Source organism: Podarcis melisellensis (assembly GCF_964234715.1).
Source record: "Podarcis melisellensis genome assembly, chromosome: 5".
NCBI lineage: Eukaryota > Metazoa > Chordata > Lepidosauria > Squamata > Lacertidae > Podarcis > Podarcis melisellensis.
The window spans coordinates 58500788-58515462 of NC_138537.1; the positions used below are offsets into that span (position 1 = coordinate 58500788).

The 14675-nt window shown below is 38.7% G+C and overlaps 1 protein-coding gene across 4 annotated transcripts in view; it reads left to right on the top strand.

The window, feature by feature from the left end:
- Window positions 1-14675, top strand: part of MGMT (O-6-methylguanine-DNA methyltransferase) — a 169687-nt gene that overhangs the window by 29349 nt on the left and 125663 nt on the right. For 2 of the 4 annotated variants that reach the window (XM_081912866.1, XM_081912867.1), the window contains exon 3: window positions 7186-7310. The exons of the other annotated variants lie outside the window; for them this stretch is intronic. In XM_081912866.1, the coding sequence (XP_081768992.1) occupies window positions 7186-7310 (125 nt within the window). The remainder of the gene's footprint in view (window positions 1-7185; window positions 7311-14675) is intronic. 4 annotated transcript variants of the gene reach the window in all.

The following is a 14675-nucleotide window of genomic DNA, read 5'->3' on the forward strand; positions in this document are numbered from 1 at the left end:
TCAAATCCAGTTCATTTTCTATTTCATGCAAAAATGTCCATATGAAATTTCCAGGCCTTAACAAATGTCAGTAATAAATTCACCTTAGGTTTCCATATTGCCATTTTCATTTTATAGATTAAAATTCTCTGCCTCAGGAATTTTGGAATAAAATGTTTAAATGGCTTCTGTCATAGAAAACCAAATGTAGCATCATTACAGCTATAATTGGCATTTTCTGTTATTGAAATAGTGGTTTATCTTGGAGAAAATAACCTCATGTTTGTCAACTATCCTAAGTTCTGAAGGACCTCTACCATTTTGGTGTGTATTGTTTTAGCATTTGTTCTGTGTTCCTTCTTCATTTTGTTGACTTGTATTGCTCAGTTTCCATGTAGAAACTTTTTATTCATTATTCCTATAGAAAGTTGGGGGTCTGTTCTCTTGGAAGCTTAAATTTTATTGAGGCAACCAAAGTTGGATCAAAATATACTGGATTAAAATGTTCTACCTTTATTTTTTTAAAAAAATAGAATTGCTATTTTCTATGCCCTTCTACAAATATTTTCAGTGATAAACTGTGGGCGAACATTAACTTAATTTCTTCCCTCCTACCTAAACCACATAAAGTATATTTTAAAATTCCTTAGAAATAAGGAGCCATAGATGCAGAATATTTTCAACACTCTCTGTGCAACAGCAGAGTAGAGAAAGACCTAAGAGCTGAAACCATTAAATTGAAATTGAACTTTCCTCCCACTTTTAAGGCCTAGTCAATTATAATAGCATATCATTTTGAAGTATTTACTGTAACAAAGGCTTAAAAATGCAAAATTAAATACTGACAGTATTTAATCATATGGAAAGTACATGCTAGTCCTGGAAATATTGGCTGCATTTAGACTGAATTACTGTAGAAAGAGTAAAAAGGTGGACATTTTATGTGTAAGTTACCAAACCCTGTGAAAGCTCGTGGGCTTTAGGTGCCTAATTTAGAACACAAAATTGCAGCGCTGGTGCTAAAGCCTTGCCTACCACCTGAACCTTGGGCTAGTAAATTCAGTGCAACATCTGCATTTATGTGTTACCTCTTTTTTGGGGGGTGTAATCTGGAGAACTTTAGCCCTCAAAGGGGCACTGTGCCATTGAGACATACAGTGGTACCTCGGGTTACATACGCTTCAGGTTACAGACTCCGCTAACCCAGAACTATTACCTCGGGTTAAGTACTTTGCTTCAGGATGAGAACAGAAATCATGCTCCGGCAGCGCTGCAGCAGCAGGAGGCCCCATAAGCTAAAGTGGTGCTTCAGGTTAAGAACAGTTTCAGGTTAAGAACGGACCTCCGGAACGAATTAAGTACTTAACCTGAGGTACCACTGTATATGTTTTTTCAAAGTCACAGGAACAAGCCTGGAAAATGGAAAGCTTTTTTTTTAACAGAACGTTAAGGCGATACTCATATATTTATTAATGACAAAGAAGATTTAATTCTGTTGGCTAAAAGTGGCACTCCAGTTTTTTCACACATAGCATTTAGCCACAATGAGCTATGAACATAGCACTCTGTTCTGATAAATTCATTTGGGTATCAACTTCAGTAGCAGTTATACGAGTTCCTTTTTGCTGGAGAACCAATTTTAGGCTAATTTCTTAAGTACTTAGTAAAGTTTACACTTATGAGAGACTTTGACTCAAAAGATTTGTAAGTACTGTAATGGAAGATGAGAGCACAGGTAGAGTTCATACATTACCTAATCAGAATTCCTCAAATGGTTCATTTATATAAACCCAGAATGAAGATAAAAGGCAGTTTATTTAGATAAGGTTTGTCGTTAAAGGATCTCTTTTCAACAGAAATTAAAAGGAAGCGTTTCAGAATGTTGCCAATTTTAAAATAGCCAATTTAGAAATTTAATATAGATTAATATTACGGAAGCAAATTTTTGGCAAAGTTTGCCTCTTCACCTGATGATTGCTCGTGCTTATGATACATCTGTTTGTTTGCAAGAGCACTGTTCTCCCTAGTTGTCACTCCCACCCACCCTGCAGAAATTAGGCCTAATGAGAGAGCTCCTGTTTGCATGAGGGGCTTGGGGAACTGCAGCAGGTTGTGGTGTGCAGGATGGGTAGGCCTATACGTTGGTATACGTGGGTAGACAAACTAAGGACTGGGGGCCGGATCCGGCCCAATCGCCTTCTAAATCTGGCCTGCGGATGGTCTGGGAATCAGCATGTTTTTACATGAGTAGAGTGTGTCCTTTTATTTAAAATGCATCTCTGGGTTATTTGTTGGGCATAGGAATTCGTTCATTATTATTTTTTCAAAATATAGTCTGGCCCTCCACAAGGTCTGAGGGACAGTGGACCAGCTCCCTGCTGAAAAAGTTTGCTGACCCCGGTATATATTATATATATGATAATACACTCGGTTCTCCAAGTTCCAGTTGATATGCAGCACAGTATCTTTGCCACGAAAAGGCTAAGTTTGGAGAAATCCCAAGGTTCGCAGAAGTAAGCTTTTAAATGGAAAAAAGCTCTATTGAGCATTGTAGCTTATATTCATAAGGCATAATAATATTGATGCATTAGCAGATGCGTATTGTACGTACACAATTGGTGTAATAGCTATACCATGTTCAGTTGAAACAGCAGTTGATAACTAGTGTTTGTAAGCATACATAATTGTTGCATGAAGTTGTAAAACTATTTATCGTTGTAATTCTAAATATTTAAGCCTGTGCTGACTCTGTATTCCTTCTCCCCTTCTCCCAATATAAATATAAATTTTGCAGAGAACTAGCCCCAGACCAGTGGGGCTACTGACTACCTAAACCCCCCAAATAAAAGTGCTTCCTGGGTGATGGAGCAGGAAACACACAAATAGGCCCTCAGCTGATTGCTAAATGAAGCTGTCTTCCTGGCCTGGAAGTCTTCGTCTGTTGTGTTCCGGATCTGATGTGCAGGGAAGAATGTTTTTGCTGAAGCGACTGTTCTTTATCAAGGCCTGAACCACCATTGGCATCTGCAAGAAGTTGCTTCTCTTCTAGATAACCAGAATCCACATAGACACAACTTTCAGAATTTGTGCTTGAGTTTGCTCTCCCCTCCTCCGTCCCATTATTTTTCCTCACGTGTCATGTCTTAGATGGTGAGCCTCCTGAGGGCAGGGACTGTCTTAGTGCTGATTTTTATAAGCTGCTCTAGCAGCCACTTTGGCTAAAGGGTATAAATGCCTTACATAAAAAATATTAAAAAGTAATATAAAAAGTAAGGTTCTAATTGCTTGGCACAATATTTATGTACTTTACAAGACTTTGCAATAGCTAATCAATCCTTGCTTGCTTTGTAAGTAATTTTCTTGCCATGTCCCTTGTTTTACTAGTGTACGTAAAACTGATTCAGAATTTATATACAAGAATTAAGACATCTTGTAGCTGACAAACACGTAACAGAGTGCAGTCATTTCTTACTCCAACAGGTTGCAAATTTGCTAAATGATGGCAGGATTAGCCTAACTTTAGTGTACTACAGAGAGTAAGATTCTGGGATGGCATGACACATTTTAAGCTGATGCTTGCCAAGACATAACAGTTTAAAAACTGACATTTGTGCTCAAACCATACTGCCACAGTCCTTACTGCTTCATGACAAACTGTCACTCTGCAGTACTGTGTCTAGTTGGTAGCTGTAAAATTATCTTGTTTTATGTTGCAGGGGCTAGTATACTGTTGACAGTGCCCAGGAGTAAGACAAGCCTGTGCCTTATGTGTACGATGGTAGCTGAAAAGTGTCTGTTCTCAAATTCTATAAAAGCAAGGTGCCAGACAAACCCAGGATGTGTTCCTTGTTTTCATGTTGTATGTTAAACTTGCCAGCTACTTACCACCCAAAACAACCCAAACAATAGCTTTTTTTCATTTTGTATATTTGAGAATGTGTTTAACAGGATCCTGCTGCAATCAAGAGGGGTTTATGGCAAAGACTAGCAGTGATTCACTAAGCTGTTAAAATAATATTTCCAAGCATTCCCATTTCTCAGGGAGCACAATTACTAGCTTTTGTTAGGAATGGGGAAATTGGATAGGACAAAAAATTCTAATATTCTGGAGGAACTGGAAGCAACTGTGTTGGTGGGCTGAGGATTGGAAAGTCAAAAAAGACGGGTTCTTATTAACGGCAAGTATCTGAGGGCAGTAATGTAGGTGTTAGGCACTTACATGGACCTCACACAGAGCCCCAAGGTAAGTGGAAGGAAGCGAGGCATTCTGGATGAGTAGGGTGCTGTTTATGAGCCTTGTGGTGGAGTAAGCAAGAGGTTTGTTCACCATAGTCCTTAGTAACCCATTAATAAAATGAGCTAGGAGCCATGTTTTCCACCCATGCTATTGCCTTATTTAAAATACTTTTTAAAATGTCTTGTTTACAAGAATAACAGTCTTAAAGATGAACGTGATTATATGTGGATCTTTCTGTGGACTAGGGCCCTTGTCATTAGGTGCAGTTCGTCTTGTATCTAATTAAAGTGGACTCTAGTCCACAAAAGCTTTAAAGGGTATCATAAGACTCTTTTTGCTGCCGCAGGCTGATATGGCTATTCCTCTGGAATCTTTTACACAGTGAATTATAGGAGAGAGTTCATGTGGTGGAAGGAGTAACCCTGAGTTGTGTGGACACATCATTTATAGGCAAAGAGCCATCTATGACCACTGCAATGGCCCTTAAACTGTGGGGGCCAAAACACCTGGAAGGGGAATGCTAGATTCCAGGGTGGGGTAGGAGAATCATTCCTACTTTTTACCATTGAATCCTCATTGGTCTACACTGGATTTGCAGGTGTGACTGCTCTCCTGCTTTGCCCCATTAGCAATTGTGTACTTTCGCGCGTGGTGCTGTGGGTTAAACCACTGTGCTGCTTGGGCTTGCCGATCGAAAGGTCAGTGGCTCGAATCCCCGTGACGGGGTGAGCTCCCATTGTTCCGTCCCAGTTCCTGCCCACCTAGCAGTTTGAAAGCACACAGTGCAAGTAGATAAATAGGTACCGCTCCAGTGGGGAGGTAAACAGTGTTTCCATGTGCTACTCTGGTTTCTCCAGAAGCAGCTTAGTCATGCTGGCCACATGACCCAGAAAAACTGTCTTCAGAAGTGGACAAACGCCACCTTCCTCGGCCTTTTCAGCAAGATGAGCGCCGCAACCCCAGAGTCATTCGCGACTGGACTTAATTGTCAGGGGTCCCTTTACCTTTACCTTGCTTTCTTCTGATTGTGTGACCTTTAGGAGCAGACAGAGAACAGAGATGTCTTGTTCTATTCTACTTCTTGATTACCAGTGTTGTATTTGGGCCCTGATCCATAGGTACTTGCACGAGGAAGCATCTGACTGCATGCAAGAAACTATGCATCTTCTGCTGTGGCACTTGGTGTTGAGTAGAGAAGAAGTTTAGAAGTGGGGCAGAACTCAAAAAAGTTTTAAGATGATAGGGGAAAAATATTACGTGCCATAAAATAGTTTAAAATAATTTTTAATGCTCATGGTTTGAAAAGCAATTTGCAGTGGTTTTCATCCTTTTCCCACAACCATCCTATAATGCAGGTCATGGTCTATTGCTCTTACTTTATAGATGAGGAATTGAGACTGAGCTGAGATTTAAACTTTGCTACCCCAGGTCCAATAGATCTATGCAGCCCCTGTAGTCTCAGTGCGGCATCACTGGCTCCCATAATAGGCAAGGCTGGCATTGAAGAGAGTAAAAGTGAATTGTGATGCAGACAGGAATTAATGCCAAGATTTTTTAAATAAGCATGTGAGGCTAGAGGGTGATTTATGATGGCCACAGAGCAGGCTTTACTGCTTCTGCTGTTAGCACAGAGAAATCCTCTTCTCCACTGATAAGTTAGTTCAGATCATTATTATTTAAATACCTATTCAGGTTAAAAGGGAGGATGAAATGAAATTCATTTCATTTTTCAATTGATCTGCAAATAGCCATGAAAATCAATTTTCTTTTCTGTGTCCAATTAAAACCAACCATTTCCCTAGCTTCAGGTAAATTCGGTCAAAATTAAGCTTGATCTTAAAGGCAGCATGTGATCAGGATCACCCTTTATGTCAGGCAACGGATCAGTATTTGAATGTAGTTGCCACCAGACCCTGGGCATGCCACACTGGCTTTGTAATTTCAGCAGTGTGTGAAGCCAAGAGAAATGCCCTTAAGGGTATGCCACACTTCCATTTAATCATTTCAGCATTCAAAATATTGGCTGTTGTGTAATTGCTGTGAAATCCAGTTATGCAAACTCTAGCTTCTTTCCAAGCTAGAATCTTTACTACTGGAACAGAAGCCAGAATGGTAAGGATTTATTTCCCAGGTTTTCTCTCGACAGTAAATCAGAGAGTTTTGCTGGGAGGAGATGTTGCAGCCAAAAGGGCTGTGCCCCTTCGTTTCATCCAATGGGCTTGGGCAGTTGGCGAATTTATTGCAAATTCTGGCTTGGAGCAGATTTCGTTTCTTTACACCAGTAGGAAATTTGTCCTTGGAAAGTAGCTTATACTCACCTTCAGCATTTTTCATCCTGGCAAGAGCCTGATGTTTTGTAATACCTTGTTGGCAAATCTAATGTGGACCAGTGGATTTGTTAGGATCGTAGAATTGTAGAGTCAGAAGGAACCATGAGCATAATCTAGTCCAACCCCCTGCAATGTAGGATTCTTTTTGCCTGACCCATGTTCAGAACCCATGAGATTAAGAGTCTCATGCTCGTTGCTCTGGGATTCTTTAATTCTCACTTAGCCTGATGATTATGCCTTTTCACAATATATGGGTATGCCAGTTTTAGGTAGGATCACACCTTAAGAGCTGACTTGCAGCTTGAGAAAATTTCTGACTTGATTTACTTCTTTTATTTAGCTGCTATCTCACCTTATGTATTAATTTTAATTAACTATATTATAAGTGGTGTTTTTTTGGAGGGGTGGTATTATTAAGTTTAATGATGAAACGTGATGCCCAGCTAAGTCATACTCAGAGCAGACCCTTCAAAATCAATGAACTTAAGTTACTTAGTATGAAGGTCACTCTTATGCAGCTGGCACGACTAAGTCCAACTTTCTTTTTCCTGTTTGGAATAATGATAAAATGCCATTTATATGCCTAGTTATTGATACTTGGGGAAATGGTTTATGCATCTTTGGTTGTATTTTTAACAGGCTTTTTCTCAGTGTGAGAAGATGTTTGTGGTGCTGGGCAGCCCTTTGGGAAAAATTGAGATATCTGGATGCAAGCTGGGGGTCCATGAAATCCACCTGGAGCGAAATGCTGTGCTACAAAATGGGTAAGCCTGTGTTCCACTGATTATTTTTTCATATACGCATGTTAAAAGTTAAAAAAAAAGAGCCTTTCTTATAATTGGAATGAAAAATATTTACTAATTTATTGCTATAGCTTTGCAATGTTCACTTTAATGTTTTTATTTTAAAAGATCTCATCCTTATGGCTTGAAATAATCGTTCTAGCTTGATGTTTTGGCACTGACTGCAGAACGAGTCCAAGACTTTATTGTTGTTATTCCTTAACATTAAAAAATAGGGTGATGATTGAGAGTCTATAAATCCTACCACTAGAGAATGGATCTGGCAAGGCAAGCAGAGCACAAGGTCAGGAAGCGTCCCTGTCCATTTTTCAGTCATGGAAGAAGAGGGGAGGTGGCTTCCCTTCTCATGTATTGGGCTTGGAGAGACTGAGAAAGCAGCCAGAACTTCCATAGCTGGCTAGGCATAGTTCCAATAGGCAAACTCAGTGTAGCACCTCCCAAGGGTTGGGACTCGCCCTGATATTGCCCTGAGACATGAAGACCTTGGAAAATATGACTGCATTTGGTGTGTCTCTGAATTCCAAATCAGGGGTGGTATCCTGCTCCTGCAGAGGCTGGAGGTAACAGTGGTGGTGGAAAGTACGTACAGATTTCTGTCTACCTTTCTGACAAGGAACCAATACAAAAGCTATGATTGGGCTACACTGGTGAAAATCTACACAGCAGACGCAATTCTTTATCCCTATACAGTGGTACATTGGGTTACAGACGCTTCAGGTTACAGACGCTTCAGGTTAAAGACTCCTCTAACCCAGAAATAGTAACTTGGGTTAAGAACTTTGCTTCAGGATGAGAACAGAAATCGTGCTCTGGTGGTGCAGCGGCATCAGGAGGCCCCATTAGCTAAAGTAGTGCCTCAGGTTAAGAACAGTTTTAGGTTAAGAACGGACCTCCAGAACGAATTAAGTTCTTAACCTGAGGTACCACTGTATGTCTTTCTGTGCAAGCACTGTTGTGAGTGGCTAACCAGGCTGTATAGATTCAAGAAATGCTGCTAGTGTGCATGTGCAATGAGGACAATAGACAATAGAGACTTTCGATTCATTGTGTCCTTTCAGAGGATTACGGTGGAATCGGTTAGCCACCTATCAGAACTAGGGTTGCTACAATATGGAACTCTACAATAAACACACAGCTTTTCCTCTCCTTGGAAGTCACAATTGCTTGTCCCTTCCCAGGAACATACCTGGCCCCATCATATTTGTTATCTCTGCCACACACCTTACTTGGGAGCTTGTAGACTGCTGGTTCTAAACTTGTGATAATTTATATTGTCTTTTTCATAGGCCTGGCTAATAGGAGGATGAAATTGTGATCTGTGTGAGTGTTGGTAGGGTTGCTGTTGGAAATGATTCTGGGCGCCGGGCAGAGTTGTGACCATGTGGGGAGGCAAGATAAATACCAAAAGGACATTCATGATGTCAAGGAAAGGAAGAAGGGGGAAACAATGACTTTTGGTGATAGGAAAACTGGTAGCAATGGGCTGTGTGTGTGTACATGTTGCTGGGTATATGTGAGTTTTGCTGTGTTGATTTTGGGTCCAGGAAATGTGGCCACCCAGCACCTGACTTTCTTGCTGTGACTTCATGGTACATAGTTCTGTATTTCTCAGAAGTTGCTCAAGTTTCGTTTTAGCGAAAATATTGTATACTACAGAGTTATAACTTCTCAGTTGTATAGAATATATCTGAGCCTCTCAGTTAATAGGAATTTATAAAAGAAAGAAAGAAACCAGCACAGCAACTTGGTCTTGATAGGGATTGCCACGCAGTCTAATTCGATTGCACAAGTTTCAGTCAATTTCATTAAATCTGCATAAATTCTCCAGTGTATAAAACAGTAACTCCAAAGGGGAAATCATTCTTCCCCTGTGTTTGGATGATGTATTCATGCCACATAGGAGGGAAAGTGCCTGATAAGACACATAAATGCATGGCGTCATGTGTGAAAGGAGGAATGCGTAAGAAGTTGTTAGCCACATATACGTTTGTGAATGCTTAAAACATTATTAATAGTGGAGAGAAGAGTGCCCCGGATTTGTTCCTCGTGACTCCACTCATCCCCAGTCATTCCTATCTGGTGGAAGACAGGCTCCCCCCCCCCCAGCTTCCTCACCTAGCCGCCTACTCTCAGGTATTATCAGTGCACTGATCAGGGAACTCTTATTTTAATTTTTTTTAAAAATCAAAGCATGTTTAATTGGTGGGTGTATTTATTGAATAACATTTGAGCTCTACACAGATTTCAAAAGTAGATGTAAACCCCCCCTCCCCAAGTCTCTCTCTCCTCCATTTTTTCCTTGAGCATTCACAAGTGTAATTATAAATAATAAGTGTCTAAATGCCACACAGAGCTTTTACAAGTACCTATACTAATGGAATATATATATATATATATATATTTCCTCCTCTACAGTCGCTTCTGCTAACATCTTCAAAATGCATCCTGTTTTATCTTTCTAATGGCAAAGACCTAAACGATTTAACACTATTCATAAATATCTGGGCTGAAATGTATCGTTTAATCTCTTCCGCTTGTTGATAGGAAACAGTTGTTAAAATATCTAGGATCATTATCTTTGAAAGAACAAAATAATAAAAAGGGCCCAGAGTCTCCTTTCCTCTTGTTTTAAAAACTGGCTAGTAAACATTGTAATAAGAACATTGGGAAAGCACACACACACAAAAACACCATAAAAAAATTAATGGACTCCTGTCAGACAGAATTATCATGAATACAAGTACGGTTATAAATGCTTTGTGCTCAACAGTCACAGAGGTATTTTGCATCATGTTGCATGTTACAATCAGTATGTATTATATATATATATATTTAACCTTGGTCTTTCAGTTTGGCGTTGGAATCTAGAAGATGGCAATATGATGCATCCCTTTTGGGGGGGCAGGGCAGGCGGAGTATCCAAATACAATGACTCCAAGGGTCATCCATTGCTACAAGTTATTTCCACTCCCCTGTACTAAGATTGGCATTTGGTAAATTTATATGGCAAAAAAGTAATTAAAAATCACCCCGCAAAAAAATTTGAGATTTTGTCCTTTTCAAAATGAGGTTATCTGAATGGTGATAAAATAATAAGGGTACATTAATCACTTTCTTCCTGTATAAATAGGAATAATATATAAGGAACATAAACAACTTCTGTTTTACCTAATTTGGTTTGAAGCTTTCTGATAATGGCTAATAGAATAATAATGTTGTATAACAGAATAATAATGTTAAACTGAAGTCCCTGTGTGAACACATGCCAGTTACTTTAAGGCTCAGTTTTATTTTTGTAGCTGCGCTCACTGATTTAGATGTCCTTGTCAACCAATTATTTCAATCATTAACAAAATGTAGTAAGATTTTTATGGTGCAACTCTGAAAACCACTGCAGAAATGTTTTCAGGAATTCTTTGCAAATCATTATTACTTCATTTTTATTTTTATTTTATAAATAATGCTTCATTTTATAAACAACCCCTCCACAGTAGTAGCATTGAAGGTTGTGTGCGCCTTTGGCCTGATAAATCACTTTTCATTTCAGCAAGTCAGTAGCAGAGCAGAATCTTCTGTGTGTGTAGTGCGTTTTAATGACCAAGGGATTATAAGTCTTGCAATGCCTGCTCCTGATGGAATCCATGTTATTACTTTTAAATCTTCTTATCCTGTGCCTTCTTCCAGAAAGTCATCTTACCCTCCCTAGCTGGTTGGAGTAGATGAAGCATTTAGAAAGCTCTCACTCCAAGTCTCCTTGTTTGTGACACAAGGGAGTCTTCAGCACTCGTGAATGAACATCAACTAAACCTTCTAAAAGTGGAGCAAACATTGATTTTGCTCCAAAGATGTCTTTATGCACATAGTGAAAGAGGTGGGAACCATGTGCATGGAGTGTCTCATTTGAGGTGGCTACAGAACTTCAAATTTTGTTCACAAAAATATTCAGGGTTTTTGTTTTTCTTTTACTGGTTGTGGTGTTTCAAAATGTGTAGATTAACTCGTGGAGAACCAGTGAAGTGTGATCCTCATCTTTGACCCACTTTCATCAGCACAAATCAGGGGCCTGCTCTTTGTTGGTTGTTTCTTTGTCATCTCTTATATACTAATAGTGAACTCTGTTCACAGAATGCCAGTCTTTATGAATTAAAAATGGCAACACCCACACACCAGATGGAAAAGTATTAGCAGGTTTGTAGAAATGCAAAATCAGAAGGACAAATAGCAAGCAAAAACCCAAACCTAAAGGATGGGAAAATAACCCAAACAGCCCAGTGGGGCTGGGGATCCCCATTGAGCATAGGCTGCCTGTTCAGAGGCGGCTGAACAAGTGAAAAGCCGAGGAATGGAATGACTGGAAACCTGAATAAGAGCTCTCAACACAGCAGCATGTATTCTGCAATTCTCCTTCTGACTGTGCATTTCACTTTTCCTTCCATTCCTCCTCTGATTTATTTTGATGATGGTGATTATAAAAAACAACAACATATCATGAAAGTGTATTGCATATTTTATTATTGTAAGCAGCTTTGTGACCTCCCTGGTGAAGAGCAGTGTGTGTGTTTACGTGTATATAGTGCAGCAAGAAAAGTTGTGCCTCTGAGATGGCATACTAGTGGAGACCAATAGTCAAATGAAATGGAAAAACCTGGATGATGGCTTGAACCAGGCAAGTTTACAATGAGGATATGGGAGAACTCTTGGCAGAATAGTGGCACACAAATGTGGGTCGGTGCTAACTTCCTAGTATTGCTACACCAACTACTAGTGGCATTTGTATGCAAGGTACATTGCTACTTGAACTTCCTTTAGTCTTTGTACGAAGAGGACAAGTTCCTGTTTTTAATCTGGACATCTGCATCTATGATTTCTGGCCTATTGTAACAATAAACTGAAGCACGGTATGTATTGCATTGCAGGTTGTCCCATGCTTGCTATCAGTTGAAAAAGGGGTGAAAGACTTGGAAAATGCCGTATAAGGTTCTGTGGATTATGTAGGCAGTGTTAATCTTTTATGTTTAGTAGTTCTAGCTTTTTATGCCCTTATGAAGCTTTTTGAGTTGAGATATGAAAAAGTAAAGGCTTGTGTACATTAATGAGTGCAACTAGAGGTGATATTGCATACAGTATTTTCAAAAGCTATCTTTAGAAAATACTCTGGTGTCTGTACTCTTTTTATTTTTCAAATGGAAAAGGTTTAGATATTAAAATGTAGCTTCTTTGTAGTAGCTGGTTAGGTAGGGGCCTACCACTTTTCTCAGGATGCAACTGAATACCAAAAGTATGTGTTTTAGAGAAATATTACTTCCCCCTGCTAGAAATATCCAGACATCAATCTCTATTTCAGCAGATTCAATGGATATGGCAGGAAGAGTTATTATATACTATGATCCTCCTTTTATTAAAAATAAACTGGGCTAGTTTTTCTCCTGATGGCTTTTCAGGTGATAACTATAGGATTGTTTATACTTATAGCTAGATGATCAGAAGTGTTTTGGGGGGGGGGGCGCACACACAACTTTTTGCTGGAGGAAACGTTTTTTAAAAGCTCAGCATAATTTCAAAAACTAAGGGGAAAAAGTTTCCCAATCCTGTTAAGAACACATATAGTCTCTTAGACTGTGTGACCTTTCCATACCTGCTTGTACTTTTCTGCATTATGTTTGCAGATGGAAGATTATTCTGCATGTGTGTTGAGTAAATTATGATTCTGGCATGCGTGTGCATTTAAAATCTAGAATAATCCAATATAAATCTGTCGATAACAGTTAGCTTTTCTCTCAAAAAAATTATACACTATTTTAAAAATATGTGTAATTAGTGGTGGTGGTTGTGGAGCCTGTTAGCTTTGGAATCTAAGGACAAGTTTTAAGAAGTAGTAGATAAGTTTTATTTATTACTTATTTTTATTTCATAAAATTTATATGTTGCATGCTTGTAATAAAATATCTCAAAGCAGTTTGTTAAATCTGTGATTGTTGCATGACTTCAGACACAATGTGCCAATCCAAAGGCCAGGGCCCTCTAGGAAATCCAGGTAATTCTGGAGGCCATGGTGAACCACATTTTCTGTTCAGTTTAATTGAAGACACATAGCACAAAGTATCCAACCCATTATAGAGTTTTCCTAAACACGGCAGGGAATATTGTTTACATCAGATTATTTTTTGACCAATGGAATGTTACAAACTGAATATTGCCTTGACTTAGGGCCTGTGTTTCCTAAACGTTGACCCTACAAGGTGATTTTGATTTTAATCTTTCTAATCTAGACCAGAAGTTTGAACCTGCATTTCTAGCAGACTATTCATCTGTTTTTCTTAACAAAAATGCACACACACTGCTTGGAAAGAGAATTGAATGGGATGAGATACATTATTTTGAAATAGGACAATCCTTATATGTTCACTTAATTGACTTATTAATTGATGTATCAAATGAAATGGAAGAGTTACGGTAAATATTTTATAAGAGATATGTAATTGTGCATGTAGTATTTATTTCCTTCACAGAAGAAGTCTTATAAAATTTAGCTTTTTCATTAATGTATGTAAAAATATTAAAAGCTTTTGTATATTGCATTAAAAACTTATGTTGGCTGCCCTGCATTTTCCTATTTATTAAAACTTTTCAAGCAGTAAAAACATTTTACTTGTTAATGAGGGGAAGTGGGGAAATTAATGAAAGAGCTTGGATTCTCCAAGATGTCTCCTTTTAACCATGCACAACCAGCTCTCTTTTCCCCCACTCTATGTAGTTTAATTTCTGTGTTAGGGTTCAGTAAGCAAATGCAAATAGATGTAATGATTTGCATCAGTAGATTACGTCTCAGTTTAATATCCTCGGATATTTTGGTCAAGGACTTTTTTTCTTTGTTAGGTTGGCAATGTTTTCCTACAGTAAAAATTTATAATTGCAACATTTATGCTCAAAGTCCCATACATATATCACTTTCCAATATCAGGGTGCTGGGTTACTACACTTTCAGCCGTTAATAGAAGCTCCTATTAAATAATGATAGTTCACTGATATTTAGGCATTTAATGTTTGCATTTAATGTATTAGGCGTTTAATGTTTCCATTTATTTAATACCTCTCTCTCTCTCTCTCTCTCTCTCTCTCTCTCTCTCTCTCTCTCTCTCATTATGACAACTTTGTCAAACATACCCTGATGGGGACTTTTTCTTGGAACATGGCCCAGAAAAAATGGTGATGTTCACACCATATATTGGGTTGAGTCACTAAGCAGTACCCCATTTTTAAGTTGTTTTTATATGCAAAAAAAAAGTTTTTATTTTTATTTTGCTTGCTGGAGTACAGGTAGAGATC